The sequence below is a fragment of the Arvicola amphibius genome, chromosome 18, assembly GCF_903992535.2.
Source record: "Arvicola amphibius chromosome 18, mArvAmp1.2, whole genome shotgun sequence".
Classification (NCBI taxonomy): domain Eukaryota; kingdom Metazoa; phylum Chordata; class Mammalia; order Rodentia; family Cricetidae; genus Arvicola; species Arvicola amphibius.
Window position 1 is genome coordinate 24,870,140 of NC_052064.1, and position 20,205 is coordinate 24,890,344.

At 47.1% G+C, this 20,205-nt stretch overlaps 1 protein-coding gene across 3 annotated transcripts in view; it reads left to right on the forward strand.

Annotated features, from left to right (window-relative positions):
- Positions 1–17,725, forward strand: part of Myo1b (myosin IB) — a 153,349-nt gene extending 135,624 nt beyond the window's left edge. For 2 of the 3 annotated variants that reach the window (XM_038315512.1, XM_038315511.1), the window contains exons 22-30: positions 1,221–1,307; positions 3,407–3,493; positions 6,410–6,484; positions 7,771–7,905; positions 10,506–10,612; positions 12,727–12,859; positions 13,358–13,510; positions 14,959–15,086; positions 16,476–17,725. In XM_038315512.1, the coding sequence (XP_038171440.1) occupies positions 1,221–1,307; positions 3,407–3,493; positions 6,410–6,484; positions 7,771–7,905; positions 10,506–10,612; positions 12,727–12,859; positions 13,358–13,510; positions 14,959–15,086; positions 16,476–16,599 (1,029 nt within the window). In that variant the 3' untranslated portion in view covers positions 16,600–17,725. The remainder of the gene's footprint in view (positions 1–1,220; positions 1,308–3,406; positions 3,494–6,409; positions 6,485–7,770; positions 7,906–10,505; positions 10,613–12,726; positions 12,860–13,357; positions 13,511–14,958; positions 15,087–16,475) is intronic. The other variant, XM_038315513.1, reaches the window with a different exon arrangement.
- Positions 17,726–20,205: the final 2,480 nt, after the last annotated feature.

Consider the following 20,205-nt stretch of genomic DNA (forward strand, 5'->3'; position numbering starts at 1 on the left):
CCTACACCTGTGCCGCAAACAGCCACAAGGAAAGAGTAAATATTAATGGGGCCAAGCAGGGAGCCGTGTCTTGGCTGCTTCCTTCTCATGGCTTGATTTATTTATTTCTTTAAGCTTTGTTCTCTAAGCAGGAAGTCCCTGAAATAATACTGTCTATAATTGCGACATCCTCGCACACTGTGCTTTTGAGAGGAGCTATTGTCCAGAAAGCCGCGGTCCAGCCAGTGCTGGAGTCCTGTGGGTTAGCCTCGCGTCCATGACTTCCCAGTGATCCTCTGCAGCCCCTTCCTAAAGACCAAAGGCTCCTGGTCCTGGCCCGGGCTGTGGTCTGAGGGAAAGTGGACAGCCACAGTGGCTGCTCAGGTTCCAGGTCCTTCCAGCTAAGGCTTGGTTCAAGGGTCAGTGAACTTGGGGCCCCAGGCAAACTTAAGCCTGTGTTCTGATTCATCCAACCTGAACGTCAAGAGTGGTTTTTATATTTTGAGCCATTGTAAACAAAAAGCAGAAGAGAGTTTCAAGCTCATGAAAATTACGTGAAATGTGGATTTTAATATCCATCCATGGAGATGTGGCCATATTCACCTATTTTAGACTCTAGGTCCGTAATAGCCAAGTCCTCTGGTAGCTGTGGCGCACTGTGTGACTTTCAACACCAACCATTTACCATCTTACTCTTTAAAAATATTAATATTTTAGCCAGGTGGTGGCGGCACACGCCTTTAATCCCAGCACTCGGGAGGCAAAGACAGGTGGATCTTTGTGAGCTCAAGGCCAGCCTGGTCTATAAAAGCTAATTCCAGAACAGCCAGGGCTGTTACACAGAGATACCCTGTCTTGAAAAAAAAAACAACAATAATAAAATTATTAATATATAACAATATAATTAATAACTATAATATTAATAATAACAATATTATTATTTTGTCAATTCTTTGAGAATTTCATAGTGTTTTTAATGACTGAGTCTCCACCTTTATATGAACAGCCCGTGTTGCTGTGGCCACTGTTTTTCTGTCTTATACCAGGGTGGGAGGATGCCTTCTCCTGGTGAGACCACCTGCCTTGCCATTGTCTCTGGGCACTTGCTCCTGTTCTACTCTGGTTCTCACTGGGCCGTGTGTGTTGAGACTCTCACCTCTCTGAAGATGGTTTTTCTAGTCGCTCTTTAAGTTCGTTGAGCATATATACATACACATATGGGGATGATTTCTCTACCGTAGGCCCGCAAACTCCTCCGGGAGCTGAAGCATCAGAAGCGCTGTAAGGAGGCAGCCACCACCATTGCAGCGTACTGGCACGGAACCCAGGTAGGGCGGGGGCCCTGCAGAGGGAGGTGGGGTCGGATGTAACTTGTGGAGCCGAGGACCCGCAGACTCAGGGGCGGCAAAACGACTCACTGGCTTGAGCTACTGAGCACACGTGCGTCTCCTGCTCTTTGCCGCGTTCTGGTGCGGGTTGGTGGCACGTGCTTTTGCGTTTACTGTTGGTGACCGGTGTCTCCTTTTCTGTCTCCCTTGGGAAGCAGCAGCAGCCTTTCCTGCCTTAACCCTTTCTGTCACTCCTTTTCAAACGCACCACAGGCGCGAAGGGAGCTGAGGCGGCTGAAGGAGGAGGCTAGGAATAGACATGCTATTGCAGTTATCTGGGCTTACTGGCTTGGATCGAAGGTACTTGATGCACATGTCCCATCATTGCGTCCGGGAGTTCCGCGCGCGGGGACCGACCCTGGTCTCTTAGCGTAGCAGGGATGAAGGGTGCAGTTGGTAGAGACTCACCTCAGTGCATGCTCTAGCAGCCAGATTAATAAGCCCGGTGATGCTGGACGGTAGGATGCCATGGGAGCTTTGGCATGTACAGACCAAAACACTAATCTTACTAATAAGACTCTAGCGTAGTTCTTCTTTTAAAATCCTCCAATAATTTGCATGTTTAAGTGCCCACTGTTTCCAACTGTTGAATGCTGGCCAGTTTTCGGGGGGTGGGGGGTTACTTGTATGCAGGGGGCATGTGGAGAATGTTAAGGTTGGGGTTCGGATCGGTTTCTGCAGGGAGTTGACAAATGAATGCCAGTAACATTAACATGTGATTTGAAAGAAGTCATCTTTAAATGAAATCGCGTTTCAGGCTGACACCTATTGGTTCCTGGAAGCCAACAGTGTCATGTTTTCAGGGGAGGGGACAACTGTGATTTCACAGGAAGTTGCACTCCTGTGAAGCTAGCCATACTTGCCAGAGAAGAATCCGAGGAATTCCAGCACTGCTGTTTGTTTTCCAGGACAAAGGCCTCCTGAAACTCTCGCTAATTCCAGGCCAAGTCCTGAGCTCTGGAAACATTTCACATCCCACCCCCCCCCCCAAGGAACAAGAGTCTCAGATGTTTTTCTTGCTTAGGCATCAAAGATCATTCTCTGCCTAAAGTGCAGTTAGAAACACACAACTCTACGGAGTCCTGTGTTTTTGTTAAAGTCTACCTCGTTAGCATTGTAAGCCCATCTTGTGATATAAATAAGAAGTAAACCATGCGGGATCCACAAAAGGTTTGTCCAAAAATTGACCGAAATTGTTCATTTGTCTTTTTTCTAAGAGTCTAAAAACCAGTTCCTTAGCTGACCAAGGGAAGCGTCCCAGCCGACTCCCTGCTCCTGACAGGACTTTTGCAGTGAGCTTATTCCCCTGTCTCAAGTGCCGGGAAGTTTCAAAAGTCAGTGCCTGCCCACGTCTCGTGAAAGAGCCTGCCTAAGGTTCACTTTTTCCCCCCAGAGTCATCTTTTCAACCTGTCAGTTGTGCCATTTTTTTTTTTGCCCCATTTCAATTTTTTTAGTATATTTCACTATTTGGGATCTTTGCCAAGTTTGTTTTTTGACAACATGAGGGATTGATTCCAGGACCTTCTGACGGTGACTTTGCCCCCATGCAGTTCAGTTCCGCACGCCACTTCTGGCTTGGCTGGGAAGGACCTCTGTGTTTTGTTCTTCTGCCGTCTTGCTTGCATTCACATCTGCACAGCCTTTATATTTTTTTTTTGCAATTTTCCAAATGGTTGTTCACACGACTTGCCTACTTAATTCACCCAAATAAAGGATCTCGGGAGGTTCACAGCCAGGGAAAGGATAGTGAGATCTCTCCATGAGGGAGCTGAGCCAATGTGGAGGCAGGAGTGAGTGGGGACTGAGGAGACAGGAGGGGTGCACGCGAGGAGTGATCACAATTGTCCTTGCACCGACATCCACGCCGCTGTGCCAGCTCTACGCCGAATCCTCGGGTTGAAATGAGTGTGCACTGTTCCTCCGCCATCTGCAGCCCTGCTCAAATGTTGGCTCTCCTGTTTGGTGGGGGGTGTCTTTTTCTGGTCATTTGTGCTGTCTGCAATGGGCTCTCTCTTACTTACTATCTAAAACGTTCTAGGCTCGGAGGGAGTTGAAACGCTTGAAGGAAGAGGCTAGGCGTAAGCATGCAGTTGCTGTCATTTGGGCTTACTGGCTTGGACTGAAGGTACTTCCACCGTGACTTCCTCCTGCCCTGGGTGAATCCCCCACCCCCCACCCCGTAAAGCCTCGCACCTACTAACCTGAGAAACCTGGCGGCGCTTGCTACTGTCTGCGCAGCCTTATGAAATGTCAGCTTGCCTAATCTTGTTTCTTTTTAAAGGGAAAAAAATGAAAACAACTACACATTAATTTTGTTATTTTACTTTAATTTTAATGTAAATAATGAGTGTGATACAGTATATTTTGTCCAAGACATGTAGACCAGGCTGGCCTCTGGCCTCGAACTCACAATGATCCACCTGCCTCTTCTTCCCAAGTGCTGGGATTAAAAGCAATTGCCACCACCACCCTGCTTTTTATGAGCTTTTAAATCGTGAGGCAGAGTGTGATCTTTGAGTTCGAAGCTGTCTTCCAACCACAGTAGCCTGAGAGGGAGTGGTGGGCTTTGTTGCCCTTCTTCCTGGGCTGTCCGTCTCCCCCCCCCCCCCCGAGGGCTGGAACGGAACTTTCTTCCGAGTTGATCCACGGCCCAAACGTGAGTGTTTGGCTGCTGAATGAGATGATGGGGATCCTGAAATGGAGCGAACTGTAAAGTACAAACCTGTGTGCTTGATCCGGGAGGGAAAGGCACACACCAGTAAATAAGATGTGGGCCTGAGCGCTGAAAACCTTCAGGCAATAGGAGGATTCGGTCCACCTGCTTAGTGATTATCCAGCATAGTGAGACGTCCACATAGCCTGTTGAGGGCCATCAGGGTCCTTTTCACATGAGTCCTCCTCAGCGTTCCTACCAGTCCAGGGACACCAGCTCTTCTTCTGAATATTTGAAAATTAGCTGAGCAGTCATCAACTCCGCGCCTCCATCTTCCCCTGAAAGTCCCTCCTACGAATGTTTAGTTAATTATCCTTTTGGAGTATCCTGAGTATTCAGAAGGTAATGAAGACGTAATGTCAGTAGAGTTTAGCAGGTGTTCTCTTTGACAGATTCTGCACCATCCCTTCTATGCATGTTCTGTTCGGAAGCCACGCAAAATGAAACATTTCGTGCTTTCGAATTTGCATCCTAATTTTAACAAGAAGAAGGAAACAGGCGGGTTTGGATCCAGACCTTCTTCTCCGTGCTGACTCCTGCCAGTCAGGGCTGCAGTTGTCCGGGTTTCAGTGCACAGTCTTTCCAGCTGCTTTTGCACTGGGAAGGTGTTGGCCACAGCTGGCTGAACACACTCAGCCTGCAGGTGAAAGCTGTTTCTGCAGAATTCTCTGGGCTTGCCCTAACTGCAGCTCACCCCCCCCCCCACACACACACACATGCCCCAGTTCCTAATGAGACAGACGTAGCTTATCCTGTTTCCATTATTACTGTTAGGAAACAAGATTTAACATTTTTCGAAGTTTCAGATTGTAATAATCTTGTCGTTATATCCTAAACACAAGTTATGTCGATGTGAGCAGTGCTTTGAAATGTCCTTTGAAATGATTTGATTTGCTTGCATAAATATAAATCCAAAGTACGCTGGCCATTTTATGATGCCTGTGCCCAGGAGGATCCCCACTCTGAGAAGAGTGTGATTTCACCAAGTTTTTATTGTACGGAGCCGCTATTTATCCTGTGGCGTGTCAGAAGTGTGCCGACAGCTCCGATCCAGTGAGATCCAGCTGTGTAGAGAAGGACTTCTGCATTGCCTCCGGCTGTGCTCCCGTGTGACAGACTCCTTTAGCTTGCCTGCTTTCCTCTGTATTCCCCTTGACCCTTGGAAGCTGGAGGTCTGAAATGTTTATGAATTCCTGAAAGAGACATGGCAGTTAGGACATGGATTTTAAAGGGGGCTGCCTGTGTGGAGTATATGTCAGAGTGTAACCTTTAGCTGTTGTATAGATGCCTGGAGGGTGGGCAGGTGGTGTAGATGAGGAAGACAGCAGGCTGGTTAGGTAGGATTGGCTATGTATAGTCCAGAACCTGCAGCTCTCAACAAAGGCTACTGGGGTTCCCCTGTCCCATAGAAATGGGGTTCGTTGTTACTGGAGCTTCAAAAACATTATGAGAAACCTGTGATCAAGAAACCGTTCTGTAAAAACATAAGGATAAAGTGTTATCTACAGACTGAGCTTGGCTCGTAGGTCTCTATTCCACAAAACCCACTAGACAGATATGTTAAGCATATGTATTTCAGCCCAGGAAAGTGGGAAGGGAGAGAGAAAAGGTAGAACACCGAGGGACACAGAGGGGCTGACGTTTTGCTAATTTCTGACTCCCGTTCATAAGTAGATGATGATAAATACTTTCTGTGTTCCCTGCAGCTTCAGTGTTTAACTGTAACACTCATTGATTCTGTGGACACTGTACTTAGTTTTTAGACATCAATATATGAAGTAGATTATCGTGTCGCACTGTGGGGAGAGTTTCTGTGCAAAATGGCGCGTGACGCCTTCAGTGCCGCGATAAGAAGTGTGACATTTGGCGATTGAATGGAAGTCAGCGATGGCCCGGAGGCGCCTGAGAGTCTTACTTTTAGCTGCTTCTACTCTGTCGTCCGCTAGTCAAGTCCTGGGTTTTTATGCAGGATCCTTGGAAGCTTCAATCTAGTTCTTCAGATAGTTTCTCAAAAACATCTAAAAGAGAAATTGCCTCATAAAATACTTTATGAAACGTGCCCTGATTTAGGACCAGCTATCCCTGTAGAGGGTTTCCTGTCAAACCATCAGCCTGTGTGAAAACCAATAGGATTTAAAGTATTGGTTCCCCGAGTCTCTTTCTCTCTGACGTAATCGCCACAGCCTGAGTGTGTACCCACCAGTTCTCTCATCCCAGCAAGGACGTTTGTAAATATGTGGTTTCCGTATACGCTTTATGTGTAAAGAGGTTTGTCACGGTGAGCCCCCACCAGCCTCCTTCTAACCCTTGCTCTACTTCCTTTGAAAGGTGCGCCGGGAATACAGGAAATTCTTCAGAGCGAATGCTGGGAAGAAAATCTATGAGTTTACGCTTCAAAGAATTGTAAGTTGGACACACACCCCCCGTATAGCTAATTAGCCTTGTTAGATTAACCACTTAATAGCACCAACTCAATAAAATCTGACTTTTAAAATCTGACAGGAATCGTAGCTTTAAAAGACCGTTAGTCACCGTTTGGGTCTTCAGCGGGTTCAAATGCAGTTGTGTCAGGACTGTCAGGGGCCTGTGATTGGTAGGATTGACTAAGTGCTTATTTTATTTGCCATAGAAAACTAAGAAGGGGCCGTGAGGAGAGCCAGGCTTTTGCCCCACTAAACGGCTATGGACTCTGGAGGGCCAGCTTTGTAAATAAGTTGATGTAAGCAAGGCATCCGGAAGCAAAGGCGGGTCAGGCTGGATTCTGGAGTTGCCCTGCTGGAGGGTGTAGTGTGGCAGACCTGTAAACGCTGGTGTCAGCCAGGACTTCTGTTTATTTATAACACGGGCGAGTAACTTCTGTGGTTCTCGTGTGGTCACGTGAGGTGTTTACTTTGAGCAGTGATAAGACTTTCCCAGCGCCTGGCCCATGGGAGTGACACATCATATATATGCGACATCCTAAGTTGAGAATATCTTATGCCAAGAGTGCATTCACCACACCATGGCCCGTGTAGAAAGTCTGTCAGTGGTCAGTCGTGATTGCTTGACTCGCTGAGCCCAGGACTTGCGGCCCAGCTTCTTAGGAGAGCCTTGCGCTGCCCCTATCAGCCCCTCCAGACATCAGACTGTGAAGTGTGGTCTCTATTGAGTAGGCCTTGCTCATGCACCATCATAAAGTCAGAATTTCATCAGTTGAAACCTCTCAGATTAGGGAGCATCTTTGTTCGACAGTATAGCTTTGTCTAGAACTTGCTACAATGATGAATGTGTTCCATAACTTTAGAGCGTAGCCACTATCCATGTACGGTTCTATACAGCGCTTGGGAAGTGTGCCTGAGTCCTTTATTTAATTTAAGTTCTCTAAAATGTAAGTGTAAGTAGTTACATACGGCGAGTGGCTCCCTGTTGAACAGAGCAGCCCTACTGTGGTATTGGTGCAAGCCAGTGCTGATAGCAGTAATTATGTCTGTTGTCATCCTTCCTGATGACTGTTTGGTGCAGATCACATATCCCCCTCCTCCCCTCCCACATAGGTATAAGAGTATTAGGTAGAATTATCAGAGGAAATCACAACTTTACGGACTCAAACTGATCAACTCTCTTAAAGACTGGTTTGGATGATCGGGGAGCGTGTACCATCTCTCTGGGGTATTTTCCTCATCTGGTATTTTCTGTCCAACCCAACGCAGGTACAAAAATACTTCTTGGAAATGAAAAACAAAATGCCTTCCTTGTCGCCAATAGACAAGAACTGGCCACCGAGACCTTACCTGTTCTTGGACGCGACGCACAAGGAGCTGAAAAGGATCTTCCACTTGTGGCGGGTAAAACGCATGACGTTGTCTTTTTCAGAGGTCATTCTGGTTTTCGGGGGTTGAAGGCTGCGGTGTAAGATCCGAACCTTAACGCAGCTGTCACCTTGATGAGGGTCGCCTGAGTACGTTGCCATGGTGAGCTGCTGCCTCCTGTACTTGGTGCTGTGTGAGAAATCCTGCAGGAGCCAGGATAGCGCCTGTGCCGGCTGTTCTTGGTGTAGCTGGGAGGAGGCGCTCCTGACTGCACTTACTTTCCCCTTCAGCTTCCAGGTGGTTCACCTAGTTGGGGTTTTCTTATTTTCCTCCTTCTATAAAGGAACGCTGCTGGAAAGAGAAACCATTAATTATGCCAGGCCATGGTGGTACACGCCTTTAATCCCAGCACTTGGGCGGCAGAGGGAGGTAGATTTCTGTGAGTTCGAGGCCAGCCTGGTCTACAAAGCGAGTTCCAGTTCAGAGCTATGCAGAGAATCTCTGTCTTGGGAAAAATTTTAAAAAGAAAGAAAGGAAGGAAGGAAGAAAAAGAAAGAAATCATTCATTATGATGAGCTCCAAACAAGGTAGTTAAATCCTACTAATTAATATGCATTTATTTTACCACATTTATTAAACACCTATACCAATACACATGTGAGCATACACACTTCGGGCTAGGAAGTGAACATTGCAATCCTCTCAAGGACAAAATTTCATCTGTCCTAAATAAAGGGAAGTTGAAAATCTATTTCATATTGCCTTTTATTTCAGTACTGTCAGGTTCTTTTTTTTTTTTTTAATTGTTTTTTTAATGTGCACTGGTCTTTTACCATAGATGTTGGGTGCTCTGGGACTGGAATTACAGACAGTTGTGAGTAGCCCTTGTGGGTGCTGGGTATTGAACCTGGGTCCTCTGCAGTATCAGGCAGTGCTCTTAACCACTGAGCCACCGCTCTAGCCCCGGCCGTCAGGTTCCTACGAGGAAAGAGCAAGCTTTGAGGCATGTAGACCTGAGTGGCCAGGAAATTCAGGTCACGTGAGGTCAGCTGGCACTGCTGACCGCACCTCCCGAGGAAGTGTATCGGTGTTGCCTCTTCTCATGCCAAGACTTTCTCTGGACACCTTGGTTGTTACATGGATTATTGAATTATGTGGTTGTCAGATGTTACATATATCATTATTAGAAAGGCTTGGGAGATGACTAGTGGCTGTGTATTCCAGGCAGCTCTCTCCTTGGTCACGTGTAAGAGTGACATTATTGCTAATTAGTAGGATTCATGGCTTCCAAGTTCTGTTCTTAAGAGATCTAACAGCCTCTCGGTTCCTGTCTTCCCTGAAGAGCAGGAGTTGCCGTGTCGGGCTCTCCCTCCTGTGGGGAGAAGCTGGGGAGAAGCCTTTTCACTCTTGAAGGGAGCTTTATCACAGAGAGGAGCAATCCCGATGCTCTCGTTCTTCCTAGAGTCAGTTCAGTGGAGGCACAGGCCAATCCATAGTCCGATTCTTTGAACAGTGTGTCCCTCCTCCTCTGGCCAGCCCCTGTCCCCCTGCACTTTATCCTTGGAGTCAGAGTTGAGGGGTTCCTAGAGCCCTGCACAGTCTAAAGTGGTACTGGGGAAACTTGGGCAGTGTGTTTCAGACAATCTGTACCATACTTGTGGGTCTTGAAAGCTGTTTGGTAGACGGCTGCCATCGGATGTCTGTGCTGGTTTGGTTTTGAGACGGGGTCCTCCTCAGGCCAACCTCAGATTTGGCGTGTGGCCCAGGCAGGCCTTGAACTCATATAATTTCTGCCTCAGACCCCCAAGTGCTGGGGTTTGAGTGTCTACAGACATGTCCAGCTACTGCCAGCATCTTACAATGAAAAACAGTAATTGTAAAGAGTGCACACTCCTGGGTTAGAGGGGTGTGTGTGTGTGTGTGTGTGTGTGTGTGTGTGTGTGTGTGTGTGTGTGAAGCTGCTGCATGGGGTTACCATACTGTCCCCTATAGTGCTATTGCTTCTGAGTATGTGTTCAGGAATGACAGCCCAGGCCTGGAGGTCCTTGGGGTTCCCATTGTAGCAGAATGAATCTAGACTCCCTGGGCATAGGCCACTTAGGCCCTGTTGTTATATTTTGAAGAAGCATTCTAAAATCTGCAACACAAATGCCTCGTAACATTTTCTTTTTTTTTTCTTTTTTCTTTTTTTTTTTTGGTTTTTCGAGACAGGGTTTCTCTGTAGCTTTTTTAGAGCCTGTCCTGGAACTAGCTCTTGTAGACCAGGCTGGCCTCAAACTCACAGAGATCCGCCTGCCTCTGCCTCCCGAGTGCTGTCGTAACATTTTCTTAAGACCAACTTTTAGAAACCAAAGTGGGTTTGTCTTTTCAAATGAATGATTTTCACTGCTCTTCTTAGTTTAGCGTGCTTAAGAACAAGAAACTGGCCATGTATAGTGGCGCATGCCTTTAATCCTAGCCCTTGAGAGGGAGAGAGGTAGGCATCTCTCATCTCTTGAGTTCAAGGTCAGCCATGGGTTCCAGGACAGCCAGGACTCTGCAGAGAGACCCTTTCTTGTCTCAAAACAAAGCAAAAAAAATGAAACCCCAAGAATTTGTCTTAATTGGTTCTTTGTGTGTGTTATTGTATCTCACAGTGTAAAAAATACAGGGACCAGTTCACAGACCAGCAGAAACTTATTTACGAGGAGAAGCTAGAGGCCAGTGAACTCTTCAAAGACAAGAAGGCTCTATATCCTTCCAGGTGTGTATGCTTGTGCTTGCTCAGCAATGCTGTTGCTGTGCTAATTGCTTTCTCAAACATGTCTCAGCATCTTTTCTAAGTTTCATTTCAATAATAGATACATGGTACTTAATTTTGTGAATGACTTCCAAAACCACTGGATATCAGTACACCTAACACTGGGGAGCAGCCTCCATGGGATGCAGAAGGATTACAGTCATTGGCTTTGCTCTGTTGGCCTTAGCTGAAATCGTCTGGTAAACAGGAGGTCATGCCAGTTGAAGGCTCTGTGGCTGTTGGGATGAACTGTCATTGGACACCCTGTTTTCAAGGCTGTTTTTGCATTGAACTATAATAGGTGTTCGGATCTTCCTGCCAGTATGAAGCCAGGTCAGAAACTCATTTGTCAGGTCAACGCCAGGAACAGACCGGTCATTACTCTTTCTTGTTACTTAAGCATGGACCCATGGTGTCCTTTGGCTGCTAAATGGTCAGACACAACCTCGGTGGCCTGTACAAAAGTTCAGGTCATTCGCTGTGGACACTGTGAACCCCGGAAAAGAATAAACACATTGCAGATTCAGCAAGTCCAGCCCGTGACAAAGGACTTGGCATATCCGAGTGTCCCGTGAATCCTGAATCCATCAGTCCCCCCAACATTCCTGTTCTACTTCATCTAGTCTTCATATAAACAATTGGGTTGTGTAACTGCAAACCAGAATCTCCAGTGACTTGCAGCTTTTCCTAAAGATCTAGAAATGAAGAGCTTGGCATTGCCTGCCAAGTCGTCCTACGTAGTTCCTGTACCTGTATATATGGTTCAAAACTCTACCTTTAAAAGGGTTAAATTAGCATAGTTGTCAGGCCCGTTGGGGTTTGAATATTCTAATTTGCAGTATATCCTCCATTAGCTGCTTACTTGAATGTTTGTGTGACTAAATCCAAAGTTGTCTAACATGCCTACTGTGTGAAGGCTACGCCAACCAGCAGGAAAGCGGTGTGCTTTCTTCAGGAACTGATTTTATTCATCCTTTTCTTTATAAGTCTCAAGTTAGACAGCAGCCTTCTTAAACATCTCCCATAGAAGACTCTAGAATGGCAGGGGGCGGGGGTGGACTATAGAATGTGTCGCTAAGGAAACGGACTAAAATTGGGCTCTTAGCACCTTTTATTATTAAAACCACAATTAACTGTGAGCATAAAGTGAGCTTCAAGGCAAGTGCCTTCTGGGGGGCGCTGTGACAGTTTCTGGAGGAGGTGGCCCACTCTCTTCACCTGTGGGCGACGTGGAAGAACGTGTCTCCCCGAGCCTTGAAGCAGTGCCTGTGGGAAAGGGCCGGCCACCTACGTAGATTTTTCTTCCCTGAGCCTCCACCCACAGCACCAGCCGTGACAAGGCTTCTGTTCTTATTTCCAGAAATGACCTCGAAGTGAAGCGTCAGGTCCTGTGGGCCAGCAGTCTTTTTCTCAGTACCCCTTAAACCCTGCCCTGAGGGAGGTCCCCCACCCCCAGGGTCTCCAGGAGGGCGCACTTGAGCAACCTCTGGGCAGAAGCAAAGGGCTCTGGTTGTGCCTGAGTGCCTGTCACCTCCGGGACATCCTAGTGAGGTGGTCTCGAGTCTCCAGAGTCCCATGGGAAAAATCAAGTACTGTATAGTCTTCCTTTACGTGATTGACAAGCCCTAGGTCCAGCCTGTCCTGCAGGTCGTTGACTTTCTCTTACTCTCTGTGTGAAAATGATATTTGCCTTTGGAGCAGGGTGGTGGTGATTTCATTCTTTCTCGTTGGCTTACGTTGTTTACATGGGTTGGTGTGCCCTGTGTGGGCTGCTGTTAGCTTTTGTGCTTGACTCTGGCCGTACAGGGTGCTTTCTCTCTCCTGATCATTACCAGTGAGCTTTTTTATCACAGCCTCACCAACCAGCTGCCTCTGGCTGCTTTAAAATAGACTTGACATAGGTTTAGGGCTTCGTTTCTAACCCGGCTCTAAAACAGGTGCTTGCGCAAAGAATAAAATCAATTGAAGTCACTTTCCTGACTTATTTATTCCCTAAGATCCCCTGGTCTGTCCCCCTCTGATCTGTCGCCTCTGTCTGAAGCCATTTCTAAGGTACAAGGTTTCTTTCTCCCCTGTAGTGTTGGGCAGCCATTCCAAGGAGCTTACCTGGAAATCAACAAGAACCCCAAATATAAGAAACTCAAAGACGCCATTGAAGAGAAGATCATTATTGCCGAGGTCGTGAACAAAATTAACCGCGCGAATGGGAAGGTAAAAGCTTGGACCGCCCGGCGTAGCTGAGTTCTTTCCCTGTTTCTGCTTTAGTACCGTTTGCATCCCAGAAATTGAAAATATAAGCACGGGAAGATGGCTCAATGGATTAAAAGCCCCTGCTTTGCAAGCGTGAGGACCCGAGTTCAAATCCCAAGCTCCCGCATCAAAAAAACTGGCTGTAGTGTGATTGCTTATCACCCCACACTGGAGTGTGAAGATCCTAGGAGCTGGACCAGCCAGCCTAGCTGAAACAGAGAGGTTCAGTTCGCTGAGAGGCCCTTTCTCGGGAATAAGGGAGAGAGTTCATATCACACATACATGAAGTTTTCAGAATGCATTATTTATTTATGTGTGTATTTACATAAGTATGCTTGCTGAGAGACAGCAGAATAACATGTTTATTGCTGGATATGACTGCTGCTTGATTTGCACGTAGGTACCATTTTGGAGTGTTTTGGGTTCTTGGTCCTTACATGCTTTTGTGTCTTGTCTCAGAGTACATCCCGGATTTTCCTCTTGACAAACAATAACCTTCTCCTTGCTGATCAAAAGTCCGGGCAGATCAAGTCCGAGGTCCCCCTGGTGGATGTGACCAAGGTCTCCATGAGTTCACAGAACGATGGCTTCTTTGCCGTTCACCTCAAGGAGGTAAGGTTCCACCAGCGCCCTGACCTCGAACCCGCTCCTCGCATCCTTTTTCCCATCTACTGGCTGGATGGCCCCACCTTCCTAGCCCTGCCTCTCTTTCCCCTGCTGACTTATAGAGCTTAACTGTTTTCTCCCACATCTAAAATCTCAGGCTCCGTTTTCAGGAATCGAGTTACACGTTCCTTAGCTTGCTCACATGACTTCCAATAGTAATAGGTGAAGATGGTGAGACGTTTGATACTATGTTTCTTCCTGGTGCTGCTTCTGTGTGACAGCTTAAAAATGTCACTTTTGTTCTTGTTTGCCTTTGACTTGGTGGTTTATCAAAGGCTGCAACTACCGGAAAACCTTTGCCATTGATTTTAACGTAATTTTTTTTTAATATTTTATGCTTTTTACCTAAGAAGGACCACCGGCTTGAATAGAATGGCTCAAGTGTAGGCACTAGGTTTTTATTTTGATGGCTGGGTCCATGCTATTTTGTAACTCTTCACTAATCTCAACTTTAAAATGATTGTGTCTATTACATAACATTGGTGGCGGGGTTTTATGCACAGTGTACATGCGTGCTTAACAGAGCGACTGTCACACAATCGTCATCACCAAATAAACAGATGTTAGCATCTTCTGATACATATAGAAAAAAAACCCAGAGACTTTCCTTGGCCTGTTCACCCCACCATGGGTCTAAATCCAAATGGAGGCATATCAAGCCACAAGAACAGCTGCTCTTAGCATCAGTGACACTCAAAAGTGACAGCTCGGGGGCGGGGTTTGGAGATCCACTGCTCTCCTGGCCACACCCCCATCTAATCGCAGCTCAGCTCTCAGCCTGGGACCTCAGCATCCTGTTTGTCGCCAGCCTGAGTCTCGTGGTGACGCTCCGTGCAGCTGAGTGTACTCAGCTGCCCTGGGAGTTTGTTTGAAGTATTTTTGTTGTTAATTTCCTTAAAAAGAATTTATTGGTTTTTTTTTTTTTTACTACTTTTTATAATTATCTATTGTGTGTGTGTGTTGGTAAGAGTCGTCGGTACAACTTGTGAGAGTCGGTTTTCTCTTTCCACCGTGCCGTTCCCGGGGATCAAACTCTGGTCCTCAAGGCTTTGTGGCAGGCCCTTTCACCCACTGAGTCGTCCCACTGGCCCCTGTGTTGCTTTTAAAAACCAAATCACTGAAAGGTTTTTGAAGGGCGCTTTGAGCATGAGTTGTAAGTTGGGTCGTTGCCCCTAAAGCTTGATTATGCAAACCCACCATAAAGGACTTTTGTGGCTTCTTCTCCAGGGGTCTACAGACACTGCTCTAGTCTATGACCAAACTGAGGTATCCAGTCTTGTCCTTGCCGCTCATCTGGAGGATGCACCCCAGCATCAGAGCTTTCGGGAGACTGTAGTTTCCCCTCAAACCCGTGCGCCTTCCCCTCCTCTCTGATTCTTGACTTGTCGTTGCAGGGCTCAGAAGCGGCTAGCAAAGGAGACTTCCTCTTCAGCAGTGACCACCTGATTGAGATGGCCACCAAGCTTTACCGTACGACCCTCAGCCAGACCAACCAGAAGCTCAATATCGAGATCTCGGATGAGTATGTCCACGTCTTGTGCAGTACACTCCTCGCTTTCTGCTTTACTGTTGGGTTTGGTTCTCCGCTTTCTTCCACGAACCCAGCTGTTTTAGGTAGCGGTGTGTGTCCAGTATTTGTGGCCGATCAAACCCATGTCCTTAAATAGCGAGACAGATAATGTGTAACGTAAGATTGCTGTAGCAGAACTGGAACAGTCTCTGAGTTCAAGGCTAGCCCGATAAACATAATGTGTGCCTGGCCACCCCAGGCTGCTTAGTGAAACTTCGTCTCACAAAGAAAAGAATAATACTGTGTGCTGAGGACGTCTCCCAGGTAGGAGGATGTAGGATTACAGTGTTCTATCCCTGGTGCATCAAGTGGAGAAGGAAGATCCCGTTTGAAAGGTCAGTGCTATCATCCTTTTCAAACAGCAAGGGGCTAGAGACCTAGGTCAGCTGGGATAACGCTGACGAGGGTGAGCACCCCAGTTAAGGCCTCAGCACCCCATACAGAGTGCTGGAGAGGTGGTAACCCTTGGAGTGCCAGGAAGGCAGGTCGATCTCTAGGGTTTGCTTGTCAGTCAATTTAGCATAATTGGTGAGCTGTGGGTTCTAATAAGGGAACTTCTCTCCAGAGACAAGGTAGATAGTTCCCAGAGGAACTCTACCGAAAGCTGAACTCTAACCTATACAACAAATACCCATGCAGCCGCACACACATGCACAACAAATACCCGCGTACCCACCCACCCACACATGTGCCCCGGAGCACACACAAAATAAATAGAACAGTGTGTGAATTAGAAGCTGGCATAATTCGCCCCGGGAGATGGTACATGTAAAAAATGGCCTTTCAACTGGGGCTGGCGTATACATCAGAACCATGGAGTCTTTGCCCTTGCGGTTGCTATGGGTGTCAGTGCCATTAACCATGTGTTTGCTAGGTGAGTCTCTCAGGAATGCCCCAGTGCTTCAGGAGGCTGTTCCCCCAGGTCCACGGAGAAAGGTTCTGAGCCTGCTGATGAGGATATGCAGGCTGGAAAGACCACTGGGGTAGGGTGCCTGTGGATAGCTTTCTGAAAGTCTGCATTTCGCGTGTCTGATTCGGCAAATGTTTCATTTGACCCTTTAAAAACTTGGCCATGGAAAAATGAGGAAAGGTGGGGCTGCAGCCTGTTAACGCCCCCCCTGAAACACAAAGCAATGGCTGTCTCAGCTCACCCTACTGGGATACAGGAGCTTCCTTTTCTTGGGGCTAGTTGATGACAAGTAGGTGTGGGCGTGGCCTGCAATGGAGGCGGGTCTTGAGTACCTCCCAAGGTTCTGGCCCTTTCAGAAAAGGAAGCTGGTCTTCCTGCACCCTCGCCTGCTTTGTGTGTGCGCCTGAGTGAGTTTGGTTCTCTTCTCCTAGGTTCCTGGTGCAGTTCAGACAGGACAAAGTGTGTGTCAAGTTTATCCAAGGCGCCCAGAAAAACGGGAGCGTGCCCACCTGCAAGCGGAAGAACAATCGGCTCCTGGAAGTCGCCGTCCCTTGAGCAACGGACGCCTCTGCCCTCATGGACTTGTCTCTCTCCGTAATAGTGCAATTTGATTTTGTTTTATTTGGGGGCTCGCTGTATGTTTGGGGGTTGCCAAAGGCAAGCTGTTAGAGTCCTTTGGCAAAATTAAAAGTATTTGACTAATCTGTTTTAATTATTGGAATAGTTAATCCTTAAGTCGACAGTCTGTCCTGGGAAGGATTTTAGAAACTGACAATGTCTGCTTCCACATCCTACGTGTTTTCTCCTCAGTTAATGTTTGTTGCCCGTAAATCATTAGCACATGTAAGCGTAAAGAGGGGGCTTACATTCATTTATCAGATATTTATTGAACGCCTACTTTTTGCTGGGCACTGTGCTGAACTTATTGGGAACATTTTTATTTTTAAAACCGTCGCCTTCTGGCTGATTTGTAATGGTAAAAATAGCTAAGGAGGTAGAAGAGATTGAGGCCAAAGGATACTGCTAGTGATGATGGCATTAGCGGGAGCCCTGTAGCGCAATGTAACAGTAGAAGAGACGCTGGCGGCCCGGGAGGGATTGGAGACGGACGATTGGGTAAAATTCCTCTATGTTTTTTATCTGTTAGAAAAAGAGAAAACTAACATTGAGACATGCACATTTATTTGCTCAGAACCCCTATGATCACATTCTGTTAGAAAGCAGAAGTTACTCTGACTTGAGGGACGGTAACTGAAGCGGAACGCTTCGTTGCGGTTCCAAAGAAGCACGGGATGGGACTCGAGACGCCCACGGTGCTTTCACGGAGTCGGCTGCAGTAAGAAAAGGCTGAGAGCCGTTCACAGCGGCAGATCTTCTCTTCGATGTGCAATAAAGCATCCAAGATCGCCTTTGAAAGTTTTATTTATAATATACATTTTTTTTTTGTATGAGAGAGGTTCAGGGTGTGTATTTTAGTCAAAGATCAAAATTAGAATTAGCTTTCAGGGCTTCTTTTTGTTGTTGTTGTGTTTGTTCTTTAAAATTGACGATAAGAATTCGCTTTGGAAACCACATTTGAAATTCTGGAATCAAACTGTTTCTTATTTGGGAGGACACTGTATATACATCGGGATTATGTTAAATAATAAAATTGCTCTAAATTTGGTGCCATGTGCTGGAATCACAGCTCTAGTTTTGTATCTCGAGCTATTTTCATATGTGACGTGTCTGACGTGCCCCGGAAACGTTTTCCATCTGGACATTGTACGGTCTCCACGTTGATGACTTTCACTAATCATTTTGTATCAGTATCAGCCAACGAGAATATTCTGCGGGGATTTTCTTTTGATTTTTGTACTTTAAAAAAAAAAAGTTCTGATAAAGAAATTTTCGGGCGTCTCTGTGTTCATTGGCATAGGTGGAGGAGATGTGCTGTTTCTGAGTTGGTAGTTCCTGCTGTAGGGGAGCGGGATGCTTGCCGATGTTTCCGACCGCGTATACGTACAGTTACTAACCACACCTAGGACATTCAGGGCACTGGCTGGGGCGAAGGGTCAGGAGCTTCATTCATTCACTCACTGGCTGTCCATTCTGTGTCTGCCTCCCGAGGTTACCCCTTCAAATACTTTCACAGTCTGTGACATGTTGGCTTCACAGGAAAGACGGCATAGTTCTGTCAAAAGCTCGCGTGTCCGTGGACATGTTATTCCTGCCCCTTTCTCCCTAGCAAGATGCCGCAGGAGAGCCAATTCTTCTCACAGTGGCTCCCTTCATGTGAAGCATCCCGTGATGTCTCCTCTGGCTAGGAGTCACTTCTTGAGTGGAACCCAGCGCAAAGGGCCCATACTATGAATCCACTTGGTAAATTTTCCCACCGCACGCCATATTTAGACATTGTTCGTCCTGGTGCTTTGTAAGGATAGCATTCAGCAAAGCTGAAGAACAGTGTCTGCTTTTGTCTCAGAACTCGCTGTGTGAACTGTGCCTCTATCTGCTAGGGAAGGATTGCTTCCTTCTGTGTGAAGGTGGGGAGTCTGTAAAAACCTGAATTTAAGGAACGATGAATGGATGGTAGAAGTCATATTCGGAAATTTCCTAATTAGAGCGTTGAACTCTTGCTCTTGGGTTTAGAATGGTCTGCTCCCCAGAGGGACCCAGACGCTGAGAACCACTAATACTAGCATCCTCTTGTATTTTAAATCCTTCTCCTGGCTGGCATTATCGTGCACATCTTTAATCCCAGCACCTTGAAGACAGAGGCCACTGGACCTCTGTGAGTTCGAGACCCACAATGAGGCTCTGGTTCAAAAGTAAAGGCCTCTAGTGTCTGTCCAGAGGTTGTCACTTCGCTGTCACCAGGCCCTCAGAGGACGTGTGGTCCCCTGCAGTGGAGAGAAGGTGCTGGCTGGACTCAAATTCTTAGGCGTCCTGGGCAGGCCACATGGCCCCAGCTTGTTCCCAAGCGTCACTCAAGATTGCCCAGCCCCCGGGTGACTGACAGATGTAACAGATGGGAAGGCAGGCAGTCAGTCCCCAAGGCGTCGTTGCCAGTGTGGGCAGTGTGCTAATGGAGTCACTCCTGACTGATGGCCATCGAGCACCCGTGAGGAAGGGGCGTGGACAAGATTGATTCTGGCTTTGTACGTCAGACTTTTAGCGTAGCCCTTTAGAGCCAGCGCCCAGCTAGAAGGCCGCCAGCTCGTCTGAATGTCCCTGATCAGTCTCTGGAGGGGATGGCCTGTATCTGTAACATCAGCAAGCAGGCCAAGTGGTCAGAGAATCGCAGGCACACCCTCAACCTTGAGGACTCTGAAAGCTAAGACAGTGAACCGTTTTCCTGCTGCATCGTTTCAGCCATGTGCCGACGGCAATAAAGCTCACGTAATTGAATATCCTCACAATTAGAGCGTAGCTCATTAAAGTACTTACAGAACAAATGGAATTCTGGAATCCCTTTTTAAATAATAGGCAAGGTATTTTACAACGGGTTGTCTTTCAAATGGCGAGTCTTCTCTCAGGGAGGGTTGGGTGGCCTCCTTGCTGTGTCTCTTCTGTTATGTGTTTAGGTTGGCTGTGACATGTCTGTAAATACTGCAGCGTTGAGACTCACTAAGACAGACACAGGAGAGTGGAAGGGAAGAATTGCAGGGCTCTTCTGGCCTGGAGCAAAACAGCCGTAAGTTAATGCCCCTCTGCACATCTGCCTCCACTGCAGCTCTGTTCTCTCCAGGGGGCCATGCCTAATGAGTCAGCCCTTCTCTCTGCTCTCAACAGCAACGAAGGGGAGAAAGCCTTGTTTCTAGTGCATCTCATCCAGACCTTTGAGGGGCCAGCTATCCTCCCTGATTTGAAGATTATTTATTAATGATCGGAAATTAGTCACAATGTAGCTGCCTTCGTGTTTCTATGGCTGTGAAGACACCATGACCACAGCAACTCTTGTAAAGGAAAACACTTAATTGGGGCTGACTTACAGTTCAGAGGGTTAGCGCATTGTCATCATGGCGGGACATGGCAGCATTCGGGCAGACATGGTGCTGGAGTCGTCCCTGAGAGTAGGGAAGGAGCTACTCTTTATCCCACGGGCAACAGGAAGTGAACTGAGACACTGGGCGTGACTTGAGCGTATATGAGATCTCAAAGCTCACCTCCCCAGTGACA